We start from the raw sequence: 14,343 nt of genomic DNA, 5'->3' as shown, positions 1-14,343 counted from the left end.
TATTCCAATGTTCTTTTCTATCTTTCTTTGTAAAACAATCTATCTACCAGTCTGCCTAACTATCTACTTTTCATTCTAGCTACCTGACTGCCTGGTTGTCTCGCTGCCTGTTGGTCTTTCTACCTAACTATCAACATGTCTACCTACCTGTCTTCCTGTCTGTCTTTCTATCTATCTACCCTATCTTTCTATTTACCTCCCTATCTACCAGTCTGTCTAGCTACCTGTCTATCTATTTGTCTAACTACCTGTTTATCTATCTATAACTGTCTTTCTTTGCAAAATCTATCCATCTATCTATCTATCTATCTAATTATCTATCTATCTATCTATCTATCTATCTATCTATCTATCTATCTATCTATCTATCTATCTATCTATCTATCTATCTGTCTATCTATCTATCATTGCAACTATATCTATCTTTGCAAACTCTATCTTTGCAAAATATATCTATCTTTGTAACTCTATTTATCCACCTATTCATCCATCTATCTATCTATCTATCTATCTATCTATCTATCTATCTATCTATCTATCTATCTATCTATCTATCTATCTATCTATCTATCTATCTATCTATCCATCCATCCATCCACCCAATCTCCCCACTCCAGCATGCATCACGGAGAGGGGTGCAATCAAATAGCCTATTTCTTGCACATAATATTTTCACTGTGAAGTACAGCATGCTGCCCTTTCACAAGGAGCACATCCACACACAAGAATTTTTTTTCAGTGCCAGAGATCACTTAGTAATCTGTGCTTTTTGAGAACGATAAAACATATTTGCCTTTAGCTGATTTTAGCTGATTTTTTTCAGCTTCCCCAACAATAACATTATAGAAAAACCAGGTCACGCAAAACGCAAAAATTACTAAAGTGTAAAGATGATTCATAGTCACGGTCATTTGGCTTGGACTGTGCCTGCGGCAGAAGGACCAAGACTGATTGGGTCTAGCTTTAGCCAAGACCTTATGATTTTACTAAAATGATATGCATAATACACTTACTAATAGGGGATTTCAGCTACCTCTCTTCACCCATTAGTCTATTGTTGTGTCATTCCCATTTTGTGTCCGCCCACTACAGCATGCAGCATGGGGCAATGGGGCAACCTACTTAAGCTTCTGGTTAACCTCACTTTGAGTGACTGCATTTTGCACTTTCAAATGATACAAATCAAAACCGGGTAGTTTAGTTCCCTGTAGGGCCCTTGCTGCCTGATGTGATAGTAGAACGCCTCCGAAGTGACCACAGAGCACATTCCAGCTTTATCAGTTTCTGTCTCCTTCCAATGTGATTGTAAATTCCTTATGAAATGGGCTACTCCTATTTCTTATTTGACAGCATATCATATTGTGTCACTGGACCTGGTTTCACCAATGGTTCTTTAATACATTTTGCCCAGGAAGAAAACCAAACCTTATCATGTGCTACAATTTTATTTAAACAAAATTGGGTCGTAATTTGGGTTTTAGTATCCAATAGTTTACACTGTGTCTCCTTTTCCTTCTGTCTTTCTTTATGTCCTTTTTCTTTCCCTTCTGTCCTTTATTTCTTCTTTCCTTCTTTCCATTGTTCCTTCTTTCCTAACAATGGGTTAACGTTACATTAGTTAACGGCGAATGTTTCTAGTATACTTTTGAGTGTTACCTACCTTAGGTTGGGGATGATAACCTTGATGCAAAAGTTGCTGTTTGCTTCTATCTGCCAGTTGCACTGTACATTGTTGGGGTAACTGAAGGGATAATTGGGGCTGCCAAAAGTCCCTGAGGGCTGAGACAGAATTCCGCCACAAGAGGAGTTGCCTAAAAGGAGGAGTGACAAATCACAGGTGTACTAATACAATAAAGGCAACATTTGCTTCCAGTTGAATTGGCTTTTGAAATTTGACCTTAAAATAGGCAGGACAATAATTCTTTGTGAAATCACCTGCTGGAATGTTTTGAAAACAGTGAATGACTTCTGAAAATCCCTGTGAGATTTTGGGATTGTACACAGCAGCTGCTTGTATCTAATTAATGATGTCCAAACTCTGTGAACAGGTGTAACATTGTGACATCACAAACTAATTGCATAAGCATGCCAGGGTTTCAAGGAACAACTATGCTCATTGGTCAAAGACAGCTCAGTGAAGGAAGTGGGATTGTCATCAACCCGAATTATAACCCCTATGAAGCATGCAGTGGATCCTCTTGTATGGTGTGCTTCTCAACCGGATTGGGACTTACTGTTCTAAGAAGCTTGCAGCAAGAGAAGGGGATGGCGGATGGTCACCCAGACTGGATGATGCAATGAACAGGTGATGCCTGAGTAGAATCTTTACCAAGATGAGTAAAACCTGCCAGCTATTGAAGCTGTGATCATTAGATACAATATATGTTTCTTGAAATTAGTTTATAGAAGTTTCATAAAATGTTAGATGGCGACAATTGACCCAAACTGAAACCAATATAGAAATAAATTAATGGGGCACGAGTCATATTTAAGGAAAGTAGAAATATTTCTAAAACCCCATTGGTAGGTGAATACCCCCAACCACTCTAATGGCCTGGACACCTCTTCAAACGCTACAATGTGCGCTCTTCATACCAGATAATTGAAAGACCAGGATATCAGGATGCATGCAGTGTACATGAAAAAAATGGATGCTATTTTAAAATCCAGCATATATGAATTAGACTATTTGTTCCTCGGCACTATTCCAAATGAGTATGGTACAAGGGGAAATTATCTAACTTGCTGCTAAGGGCCTGATTACCATGTTGGAGTATCAAACATAGCAGACAGGGAAATAGCGATTCTGCCCACTTAATTGCTCGTCGTACCAGCTCTAAGGACCCATTTAGGCCAAATAATAAGCCTTTCCCACTCCCACGTCTGCCTTGAATGGTTTAGAAACATTTTACTTTTAATCTAAGCAAAAGTGAACACCATAGTCATAGAAACAAAAAATGGAACTTAGTTTACAGTGCTCAGAAACGTTTGGGGCCGGGATGAGACCACCAAACTGGAAAAATCACCCAGAAAACGGAGAACTTCGGAGCATTAGCACAACTTATTGTGGCAAGTAATGAGAGAATAGAATATTTAAGAGTTAGAGATGACTTAAATCATTTATTCATCCAGTCAGTCAGTCATTCTACAATTAGATGACTGTGCCCCTGCTATTCACATGATTTTTCTTAATCTAGGTAAAACTCTTTAGTGTTTATATATTAATTTGTCTCTTACATTAGGAAAATGTATGAGACCAAGAATGAACATATATAGATAGTTATGATGCAGGACGATTTAATTTTAATGCATTTTTTGTAATCAGACTAATCAAGGTAATCAATGATTGATTATTAAATGCTATGTGTGCAATCCCTTAAGTTTAAAAGAGACAATTCAGACCTAAAAATAATAATCATAAGTTATATGAACGGAAATCATGCATATTAAAAAGAATAAGATAGACCAAGGATAATCATAGTAAAGTCTACAGAGAAAGTAAAGTCTTATAAAATGAAAAGGATAGTCATACACAAACAGTAAATATTGATGACAAACGCATACATTTCAAGATAAAAATGATAGACGCATGTGGGTAAAAAGGATAATCATGAAGGAAAAGCTAGTCTATTGTAAACATTATATGCATATGCGATATATAATCAATCGTACATAGCAAAAACGATAACCATCATTGATAACAAGGACATTATAGACAATAAAAGGTTTAAACGTGTAAAAATGAGTCGCAAAGCCTAGGTGTGTCTTGCCTACTCCCCCAGGTGAGTTTCCTTTGAATGCAGCAGTTTGTGTAAAATATAAAGGGAAAGGATAGTTTAACTTGAAGACAAGACTGACAATCTCACTGCTTTATTAAGTAGTCATCGCTCAGGCAAACCTCTCAGGACTCTTACCCTCTCTTCCTCTCTCTATAGGATATATACAGTATATTTTCTTTTTTCTTTAAATTTTTATTGAGATCCGAAATATACTTACCAATAAATCAGTACGCTTGATTCATAAATATTGTGCATGCACTAGTCATACATTAATACAGCATTCATAATCGAAAAATGAAAATACAACCAACGTTATGAAGGGGATTAGTAGTCGCTAAAAAAAAACCTAGGATATAAACATGAAATAAATTATGCAGCCGCCTCCTGAGCTGGCGAATGTCAAGTACCTAAAGTGAATGCGGAACAAGATGTGCCAAATAGCAAAATGACAATCGAATCATCAGCTTTAACCCTGGTTTTTACTCAAAATATTTTTACCATAATTTTTCAAACTTCTTAATCCCTCCATTGCGCATTTCAAATAACTGTTCACTGTTTCCAACTTGCTTCATTTTCCGTACCCAATCACGTATTGTTGGAACCTGTCATGATTGCTATTGTTAGAGCAAGACGGATCTGGCCACAACCAGGCCCGGACTGGCTGTTGCGGGTGCTGGGCAATCCCCCGGTGCACGGCACGGGTGGGGGCCGGTTTTGGGCCCCTGGGGGCCGATTTTGTTACAGGGCCTTTTTTGCAGCATAGCTGCAAAATCGGCCCTGTAACAGAATCGGCTGAAAACCGGCCCTGGCAAAGAGCTCGGCGGCACCCCTAACCCCGGGCCGATTTTGGTTCCCAGTCCGGCCCTGGCCACTACCATTGTGATATAAACTTATTTGGCCCATTTGATAATTAGGCCGAGAGATGGATCATATACCAAAACTTTCAACCAAGTGCTAGATACCTGTCTGATTTGCTGTTCAGTCTCCAGGTACAGGAATATATAATTCCAGAACTCCTGGATAAGAGGGCACTGATTGATGATATGAGCCCAGTGGGATGTGAGCCCAGTAGGGTTAACTTGTGAGAAAAATGTTGAGGTTCTATAAAACAGTAATTGGCTGAAAAATAACATCCAACTGCAATTGGCTCCTCTTAGCATGCTAACTTCGTCCCACATCCTAGCTGTTAATTCCAGGCCTTCATGATTTCCCAATTTTTTGATTGCTCTCTGGGGAAGAGCCAGACTTTTTTTTATAGAAGCCAACACTTTTTTCCATTCCCCAGGATTTGCATCTTTGTCAGCATCACATAATGCCAAAACAATATTTTTACTGAAGTTTATCTGGCCCAGTTCCAGATTGCTGAAAGCTTTATAAAATAGTCTGTACGAGCCAAGAAGAAAAAATAGTTCTGCATTAGCTCATGAATTTCAGAACTACTGAGCCCTCTTTCTGTCACAAGGGAGTCTGATATTTTCCTAAACCCTGATTGGCCGATTTTTTGACTATTTTCGGCAGTAATTTATTCCTTGATTTTATGACAAGTTCTGACAGAGTTGTTGTGGCATTAATATGGGGACTAGCGTATAATAGAAAAAAATCCCTGCATTTTCAAAGATACCACTGCATGGTCATATACTCAACTTTTTGGGATGATTTTGAACACCTTGCCTATCTGATGTTCTGCACAGATCAACTGCATAAAATAATTAAACAATATTCCTATGTGGGGCTTTACTTTAAACCTAGACATATACTGTGCAAAGTAGGCAAAATAATAAGCCCTACAGTTGGGGAGTGCCAACCCGCCTTTCTCCAGGTCCTCATGTAAAGTGTTTAGTGCAATTCTAGCGATGTGTTTTCGCCAGATGATGGACATAAACATGGATTCTAATTTTTTTTCAAAAGGATGCAGTTAAATCACATGGGATAGCTGGAAATAAAGACTTAAACAGCTGAAGAATAGACATCTTAATCTAGGAGACCTTCCCCACAATGGTCATGGGGAGAGAATTCCAGCATGAGAATAGATCTTGTATTTTTAAAAGCAACTGAGAGAAATTGAGATCATATAGATCCTCAGTTGGTGATGATAACTTAATCCCTAGATATCTTTTAGTGTGCGGCTTCACGCATAGGCCGATATCTGAATGCAGAACGTCTGGGTTAAATCCACATAATATTATTTTGGTTTTCTTTTTATTAATTTGATAATCTCCTAATCCCTCGAAATGTGCAAATCTGAGCGCCCTTACTGCAATCAAGAATTAACATAATATTGTCGGCATATAGTTTTATCTCCCCCATTAATGGTAGAGTGGGTGGATATCGACGTTTTCTCTAATCTTGATTGCTAGTGGTTCAATAAAAAAGGCAAATAGAACAGGGGATAGTGGGCAGCCTTATCGGGTTCCACGCAGGATATTTATTTTCTCCACCTCTATTGTATTGATAATAATTCTAACTTCTGTGTTGTGGTACATTCTTTGTACCAACTCCATATGTACAACAGATTTTCCATTATTGAAAGAATCTCTGGTGCACCCTGGTGAGCCTGGGGTTTTCCAAATGGTTGCAAGTGTGCTAAAATAGCTAATCTTTAAGGCCTTCTTAACTTTAACCCAAGTATCAACTAAGCCTTTTACTATCTGTAGATTAACTTTCTTAAAAAATCTTGGGTCTCCAAATTTATATAGGAAGCCCTGATTTCCTCTCTCAAGATCTAGCAGCATTTCTTTATACATTATACCAATGTCTGTACCGTCTGGTAAATCCATGAGCATTCTCCCTGCCCTCAATGAAAAAAATCTTGCATACAGAAGTAGGTCTGGGAGGCATAAGCCTCCTTTGTTTTGCTTTCTGCACAGCTTCTTCCACAATATTCTGATATTATTTGTGGCCCAGATAAAGGTATTTATTTTTGACTGGAGATTTTTCAGAGTTTTTTCATTAAATGCCAGCTAGCTCTTTTGTAATAAAAATATTATTTTAGGAAGCAGCATTATTTTTATTAAATTGACTCTACCGATTAGAGTCAAAGGTAAATAAGCTCAGCCCCTTAAAGAGTTATGTATTTCTTTTCTGATTTTCTGAAGATTTGTTTCTGCAGTATTATCGATATTTTGGGTAATCAGTATTCTCAGGTACCTCAACACTAGAAAGTCAGAATTTTAGGTTAAAGGTTCTCTCTTGGAACTTGAATGGCCTAAAAACAAAGATCTGGATGGACGAAATGCTCCAATATTTGAGAGATACTTCGGAACAGTTCCTTATACTGCAAGAGACCCACTTATTAGAAAGTGAGTTAAAATCCTTATGTAAACACAGATAGTGGATTCCAGAAGTTATCTGTACAACACAACAACTTTCAACCAAGGGAGTTGCAATAATTATCAAAAAGAACTCAGCTATCTCTGTAGAGTCTAGTACGGTGGATAAGATGGGGAGATCGGCTATAGCTAAAATCAATGCTATACATTTAAGTTCACAGTAGCAGGATACTATGGCCCAAATACAGGTGACCCTACTCCCTTTAAGAATCTACTTTATGAATTGTTATATTATACAGATCCATTAATACTGGCTGGATATTTTAATGTGGCCCTGGACCCAATGTTGGATAAATCACAGAAAAGCAGAGCAATTTAAAATCTTAAAATGAGTGAACTGATTAGAAATGCAAAGAAACAGTTAGCCTGGTATGATGTGTGGAGGGGTAAAATGGTAAATAGAACTGGTTACACCTTCATTAATAGATTAGACTATTTCCAGTTGATCACAGACCTAAAGGAATGGGTTCAGAATATCATCCATGTCGGGGAACATCTCTCTGACCATTCAGCAGTGACATAATCACTTAAGGTACCAGTAAAATCGACCCTCAAGAGATAGGCACTGGAGTGTGCCATCCTTCTGGAGGAGGGTATAATTGAGAAGTTACCTCTCGAATCAAAAGCCTTTTTCCAAATAAATGTAGGTACTGTTCCGATACAAGTGGATTTGGATGCGTACAAAGCCTTTTTAAGGGGTTTAATAACATCTCTACAAATTGCCAGGCACAAACAGTATAGAGCCAAAGTTGAGGGGATACAGAAGGAAATACAAGAAACAGAGCATTACTTTACCACTCCTGAAAGCAGCTTTCCAGGTGCGGATATGTCATCAAAGCTACAATCTCTTAGGTCAGACTTGGCGGGTGAGCTTGATTCAAGGTTGAAAAGAGATGGCAAGCCAGTAAATTAGCTCATTTTGAGTATGGGGAGAGCTGTAGAAAGCTCCTGGCATGGAAGACCAAACAAGACCTGGCCAGAAGCACCATCAATGAGGTAAACTCTGTTGTCACAGGGAATTTACTTAAGACCACAGCTGAAATTGAAAAGGGCTTTCAGTTGCATTTTGAGCAAGTCTATCGTGAAGACTTAATTGTCCAAGAAATTGCATTATGGATATGCGGATCTCAAGTGCTGAGATCAGAAAAGCCATAGCATCTGGCAAAATCGGGAAAGCAGCAAGCCCAGATGGGTTACCTGCGGAATGATATAAAGCCTTGAGTGTAGTACTTATTCCTGTTATGACGACATTATTCTCTCACATTTTTGAAGAGGGGGAGGATAAACCACCTTCTTGGAATGAAGCAACAGTAGCTTTGATCCTTAAACCCTTGAAATCACCACGCTCATGTGACTCATACCGGCCTATCTTTCTGCTCAATATTGATTATAAGATCTTTGCAAAAATATTGGCAGAGAGGTTGAATGGAGTGATAGAGGTCCTACTTCATAGGGATCAAAAGGAATTTGTTCAGGGAGAGGAATCAGGGATCTCACTTATAATCTGATAGGGGCCTACTTAAAACATATATTAAAAGAGAGTAATTTAGGGGAAAAAATGTCTGTAGGACAGTTTCCTTGATATATCAAGCCCCTATAGCCAGAATTGTAGTGAATGGGGAACCTATCTGCTCCAGTTAAAATCGAGAGAGGCACAAGGCAGGGTTGCCAGTTATCTCCATTGCTTTTTGACTTATACATAGAGCCCTTGGCTGAAAAGATCAGACAACTTCCAAGTATACCTTCTTTTAAATTTAAGAACTGGGAAAGGAAGGTGGCGTTATACTGCAATGACTTAATGGTATTTACATCGGACTTGAATGTTACAATCCCGCTAATTTACAAAGAAGCACAGAATTTCGGTTGTGTTTTGGGATATGAAATAAACACAGCTAAAACTGAATGTATGGCACGGAATTTAGACGCTAGTGCTTATCTAATAAAAAAAGTGTTGAAACTGATCAATAATGAGAGCTAAATTTAACCAAAGGGCCAGGTTCTCTGACTAGTCTCTCATTTATCACTATGCTATCAAGAAATGATGGTGCTGGGAGTCAGCAACAGCCCATGAATTTGGCCTGAATAAACTTATCTACTTGTAAATGATCATGGCCAAGTCAGTAATCAGTAACTGTCCTATATGTTGATTTTGACGGCTTGCATGTTGTATATTGTAAAAATCAAAGGTAGAACAAAAAAAGATTGAATGTCCAGAAGGATGTGGACAATATAACCTCTGCCCACTGAAATGCATCAGTGAATTTTAATTTCACAATCTTCCTGCACTGATAAATTGCTTGAGACAAATAGATTCATGACTGGACAGTGACACAGTTTGGCAGGTCTTATTCTAAAGAACAAATACATTGTTTATTTCCTACTTCTTCCTTGGACTAATGTTACTTTTGTCTTGGGATGTCTAATAATATATACATATTTTTCTATAAATGCCATTTGAGAAAAACCCTCTGCCAAGCCTAAAACGCCCATTTTGCTACATATAGGTCAATGCAAAGAGATTGCTTCAGCAGGCACACAGAGAAATACACACTAGGCCATTGTCACTGCAGACATCCTAGGTCCAAGGCTGGGAGGCAGGAAATTCCAGACACTTAAGTGAAAGGAAAACTCCAGAAGTTTCTTCAACTTCAAAGTGGGCTCCAGGTATAAAAACAGAACTCTCTGACTAGCTCTTCAGTTCACTTCTGGACCTGAGGAGGGACTTGCACAGAACCGCGCTGCTGAAGTGGTGCTAAACAGGACCAGATAATCCATATACAAATTTGGGACTTACAAACGATCTGCCAAAAAGTGCTGTGAGAACTGAGAGGAGATTGGAACCTGCCTGCTCACCGATCCACCCATGGGCTGGTCAGGCTGACTTTGCGATAGCTCCTGATAAGTTATTTTCTGTAGCAGATTGTTCAGTGGCCCCTCTCCACAATGGTATCTGGCTTCCTGGAGCCTTTGTCGGACACAGTCCGCAGCTTCTCACCTCAGAAAATTTTAGACTTCCAAAAAAGACTTAGGGACCAATTTATATGTTGGTCAGAGGGGAACTCCATAGCAATGGCAACTGATTTCCATCTCAACCAACATAGTGGTCCACCTGTCAGATTTATATGCGGGGGCACCCAAAGGTTGGCCACTGCGAACACTATTTCGTCTCTGCTGTGGCCAAATGTCTCTGCTGGCCCTGTGGTATAAGGGCTGTTAGAGGCTGACCTGTCATTCCACCCACCTAATTTAGATGGGTGGGATGACAGGTCAGTTTTCACTGCTTGTCGCCCCCAGGAAAACCCTGGTGGCAAGGGGCAGTGAAAACTGCTAAATGCTCCCCTCACCATGGGAGAGGACTCCCATGGCTAGGGGAGCATTGTATTTTTCATTTTCAACTAGAAAATCTCATTTCAGAATACTGTTTGATAAGTCGCACTGACAGAGCCATGTACCGAAACGAATAATGCATTGACAGCTGTGACAATGGTTCCTGGCAATGCTTTATAAATTACCTCAAGGTTGGCTACCACTTATAAATCTGGTGGGAGCTTCCTCCTCCAGAGGGACGGAATCATTTATTGTCCACTCAAATATGTCAGGCCCAAGTACAAACGTATAAATCTTCACTGCTACTTCGTACAGAGCCTCCTCCTCAGATACCGCGGCAGCCTTGCCCTGCTGAAATTTACCTTTTCAGACAGAGTTTTCTTCAAAGCATTTTCTAAGTCTGACGGTAAGCCGAGATTGGGCCCAATCAACTTTGTGTATCTGAACAGGGCTTCATTGCCTTTTGACTTTGCTCCAGTCTGGCACGGCCAGATACTTGCGTTTGGCTCTTTGATCTTTTAGGTGCTAGGTTTCACTAAAACCTTTAAAAATTCATATGTTTGGTTCTACTGATTGGATTTTTGTCATTTTGGTGTCTCTTTTTTCCAAACTGGTTTGTGATTTTTCTTGTGTTGTGTTTTCAATGTATTACTGTTTAAGTGCTGCATAAATACTTTACACTTTGCATCTAAGTGCTTTATTTAAACAACTGGATTTCTTTACACATCCGGATTACTTCAACTCCTCTACTGCCAAACCAGGAGGCAGGGACTTCTTCAGCTTCTTTGTCTTTTCCTTGTCTGTGATGATTTTTCCTATGTTGTTACCTCACGTGTTCATCTTGATTGCCTGAGTTTTTCCACTAGGTAGGTCCCCCTCTGGGCTATTATCATTCAAGTGATTAGATAAATAAAGTGCCCAGTCGGATTCTGATATATGTGAGTTTACTCCATTGTGGCCTGGCCGTTGAAGGCTAAGGATTGTCTTCAAGATCCTGGCGCTTTTCCTCTGCTTCGAGTCATGCATTATTTTTGCCCAGAGTTCCTCGATTATTTGCCTTTTCTTTTCCCAAGTCTCCTTTTTTTGCAGAACTTTAAGTTCCGCAACTCCTTTTGCAGGGCTTCATTGTATGATTGTTTTCGGAGCTGCTTTAGGGTTTAATTTATATTCCGTTTTAGGTTTTTTATCTCTGGGGTAGTTACCTTTCCTAATAGGTTGTACAATGTATTCCCTTTGCGGATTTTTGGCTCTGTGGCATATGTTGTTCCGAGGTCCATTACACATTCTTCCCAAGCCTCCAATGGGTTCTTTAACAAGCTGGTTTTCCGATGGATAATTATTTTTGCGTTAATTGATAGTTCTTCTATTTTGTTGGTCTTGCACCTTATCTGTCTGAAGTTGGAGGTGTCCTCTGTGCCGCCACTTTCTCTTGCTTCCATGTCATTCCCTCTAGTGACACTTAGTTTCACTTATTGTGGTAGATGCCACTTTGACCATTTTCTCTCACCTTGAAAGAAGCTATAATATCAAACAGTGGAAGAGTTGCCGAGTTGAGAAGAAGTGGTTGAAGAGAAATATGTTAATGCTGGCGGTGTGTCCTCTTTAAATCGACCATTTAGGGCCTTAGGTTTAGCTGCTCCAGATCTTTCAGTAGTTGAATAGAGCATCTTGTTTGTTTGTTTGGGGGATGCTGAGGCTTGGTTTGGTATTCCCCACGCTATGTTAAGTTCCTGTGCTATTTCGTCTTCTGATGTTGTTCCAAAGAGGTAAAGATTGATGTCGCCTGCCAGAATTAAGTTCTCCATTTCCCTTTCTTCCAGGAGTCTTACCAGTTCACTGACCAGTTCTCTTGCCCCTCTTAGTCTATGCTTAGGGTGTATGTATGTGTTGATTATGTATAATGGTTGGTCCACCATGTTGTTTTTGATTGTTATAACTATTGCCTGGACTACTTTTTACCATGATCTCTTTCATTGTTCCTATTGTTAGTATTGAGGCAAATGTCGCCAGGTCTCCAGAGCAGTGACCAAATCTTGAGCCTCCGATAGCTGGGTGGATTTGTGTTGTGTATCCTTGTAAGGCTATCTCTTTCTCTTCCCAGGTTTCTTGGAGTAATATCAAGTCAAATGAGTTTAAGTAGTTTGATGTTTCTGGATCTTCCACTTTACTTATCAGACCGTTTATATTCCAGATGCATATTTTATATTTGTGGAGTCTGCTTTTGTTGTAGTCTGGCCTGGTGCCCTTTGTCACTTTGTGTCCCCTGTTATTATTGTTCGCTGTATGTTTGCCCAGCTAGAAACAGGTTGCTGCATTGTTGAGTTTTTTGTATGTAAGAGGTTACTATTGGGCCCTGGAGAGTGTATGTGAAACAGCCGGCATCTAGTCAGTTTTAGCTTGGTCAGCTCACGAAGTACTAGCAATTAGCTCCACTGTAGTATAAAACACACTAAAGCAGCAACTTCAGCAGTTATATGGATTGCTAAGCAACCTGATCTGCTCAGACAAGAAAAGACAGCAGGCTAAAGCCAACAAACTCAGCCATGCTCTTACTGAGAGCACAAAGACAGAGCAGAACACCTGTCTGTGAAGGCAAGCAAGGACATGCCCAACATCAACAACATCAGGCTTCCCGCTCAAGCTGCAGCACCTGAGTGGGGGGTCGAGTGTCTGGTAAACCAACAAGCCTCGTGATACCTACAGCGAATCAAGGCAAAAACAAGTAAAAACAATGAACATCATGAAGTTATTAACCTACCGCCTGTAAGCAGAGTATCCCAAACTTGCATTCGGTAGTGTCACCCGCATCGAATGTAATTATTCAGGATCTTGTTTTAGTGCTGATCAGACAAGCAAAGATATTTTAAAACATCCAGGTTTTTAGCATCTTCTTGAAGTTTATAAAATCTGGGGAGGTCCAAAGATGAAGAGGGAGTTTATTCCAGTGTTATGGGGCCATATATGAAAAGGATTTGTAAAGGATCTGCCCCCGAATTTTGAGGTATGAGTGCATGGAGTTGGCAAAGGTGCTTTATTTGAGGAACTAGTTGTCTGGGGGAAGATAGTGACTGAGCAGTGAGTACAGATAAGCTGGGCGGGCCTTGTAAAGTGCTTTATGTATCATACAGTATAGTTTAAAAAATGCCTACTTTCTGCAACAAATGCAGTTTTCTTAAGATGGGAGTAGAAGACAGCCATGCCGGTAGTTTGCAGATCAGGTGTGCCACTGTGGGTGGCGTGGCCACGAGGCGGATGGGGGAAGACGGCTGAGCGCTGAGCTCCGCGCCGACCCTGGTTCTTATCCTGATACAGGACGCTATGTGAAGCCCGCAAGCACTTGATGGGAAGGCAACAGTGGGCTGGAGGCTCCTGTGGTGTTGCTGGAAAGTTTGGGCGTGCTGCGACCGGGAAATTGCTGGACTTGATCGGGACCTGGCTGGATTCCTAAGGTGGTGGCGTGACGGAGTGGTGCTCCTGGTGGCGGCGCTGCAGGATGGCCACAAGAACTCTGGATGATAGCGTGGAGGGGACCAGTAGCCGCCTGCTAGACTAGCACGACCTTGTGCGGAGGATGGGGGGGCCCTGAGGTCTCGGAGACACCCTACACAGCGGATGAAGGAGGAGGCAGGGTTGATGTGAAGACCCCAAGATGGTGGCAACGATGATGCGGCCACTGGACTAGAGAGGCCGAGGGGCGACCTGGAGACTATCGGGAGGAGCGGCGGGGGATGTTGAGACCCGACTGCAGCTGCATGAGAGAGAGTTTGCGAAGTAGAAGAGACGGGTGACGGCTGGAGGACGCTCATGCCCGGCATCGCCCCCTGCTCCTCTGCTGAGTTTGCTGTGTGGATGCTTCGTGGGGAGCCTGGTGCGGGACCGGTCTTTTGCCCCCAGCTCTTTCCCCCGGC

The 14,343-nt window shown here is 40.7% G+C and overlaps 1 protein-coding gene across 1 annotated transcript in view; it reads right to left on the bottom strand.

Moving 5' to 3' along the window:
- Positions 1-14,343, bottom strand: part of LOC144752607 (scavenger receptor cysteine-rich domain-containing protein DMBT1-like) — a 1,088,995-nt gene that overhangs the window by 37,005 nt on the left and 1,037,647 nt on the right. Inside the window, exons 58-59 of the mRNA XM_078640489.1 lie at positions 3,771-3,791; positions 1,661-1,811 (exon numbers count right to left, since the gene is read on the bottom strand). Coding sequence (XP_078496615.1) covers positions 1,661-1,811; positions 3,771-3,791 — 172 coding nt within the window. The remainder of the gene's footprint in view (positions 1-1,660; positions 1,812-3,770; positions 3,792-14,343) is intronic.

Source organism: Lissotriton helveticus, chromosome 5_1 (genome assembly GCF_964261635.1).
Source record: "Lissotriton helveticus chromosome 5_1, aLisHel1.1, whole genome shotgun sequence".
Taxonomy (NCBI): Eukaryota; Metazoa; Chordata; class Amphibia; order Caudata; family Salamandridae; genus Lissotriton; species Lissotriton helveticus.
This window is presented reverse-complemented; position numbering and strand designations above follow the sequence as displayed.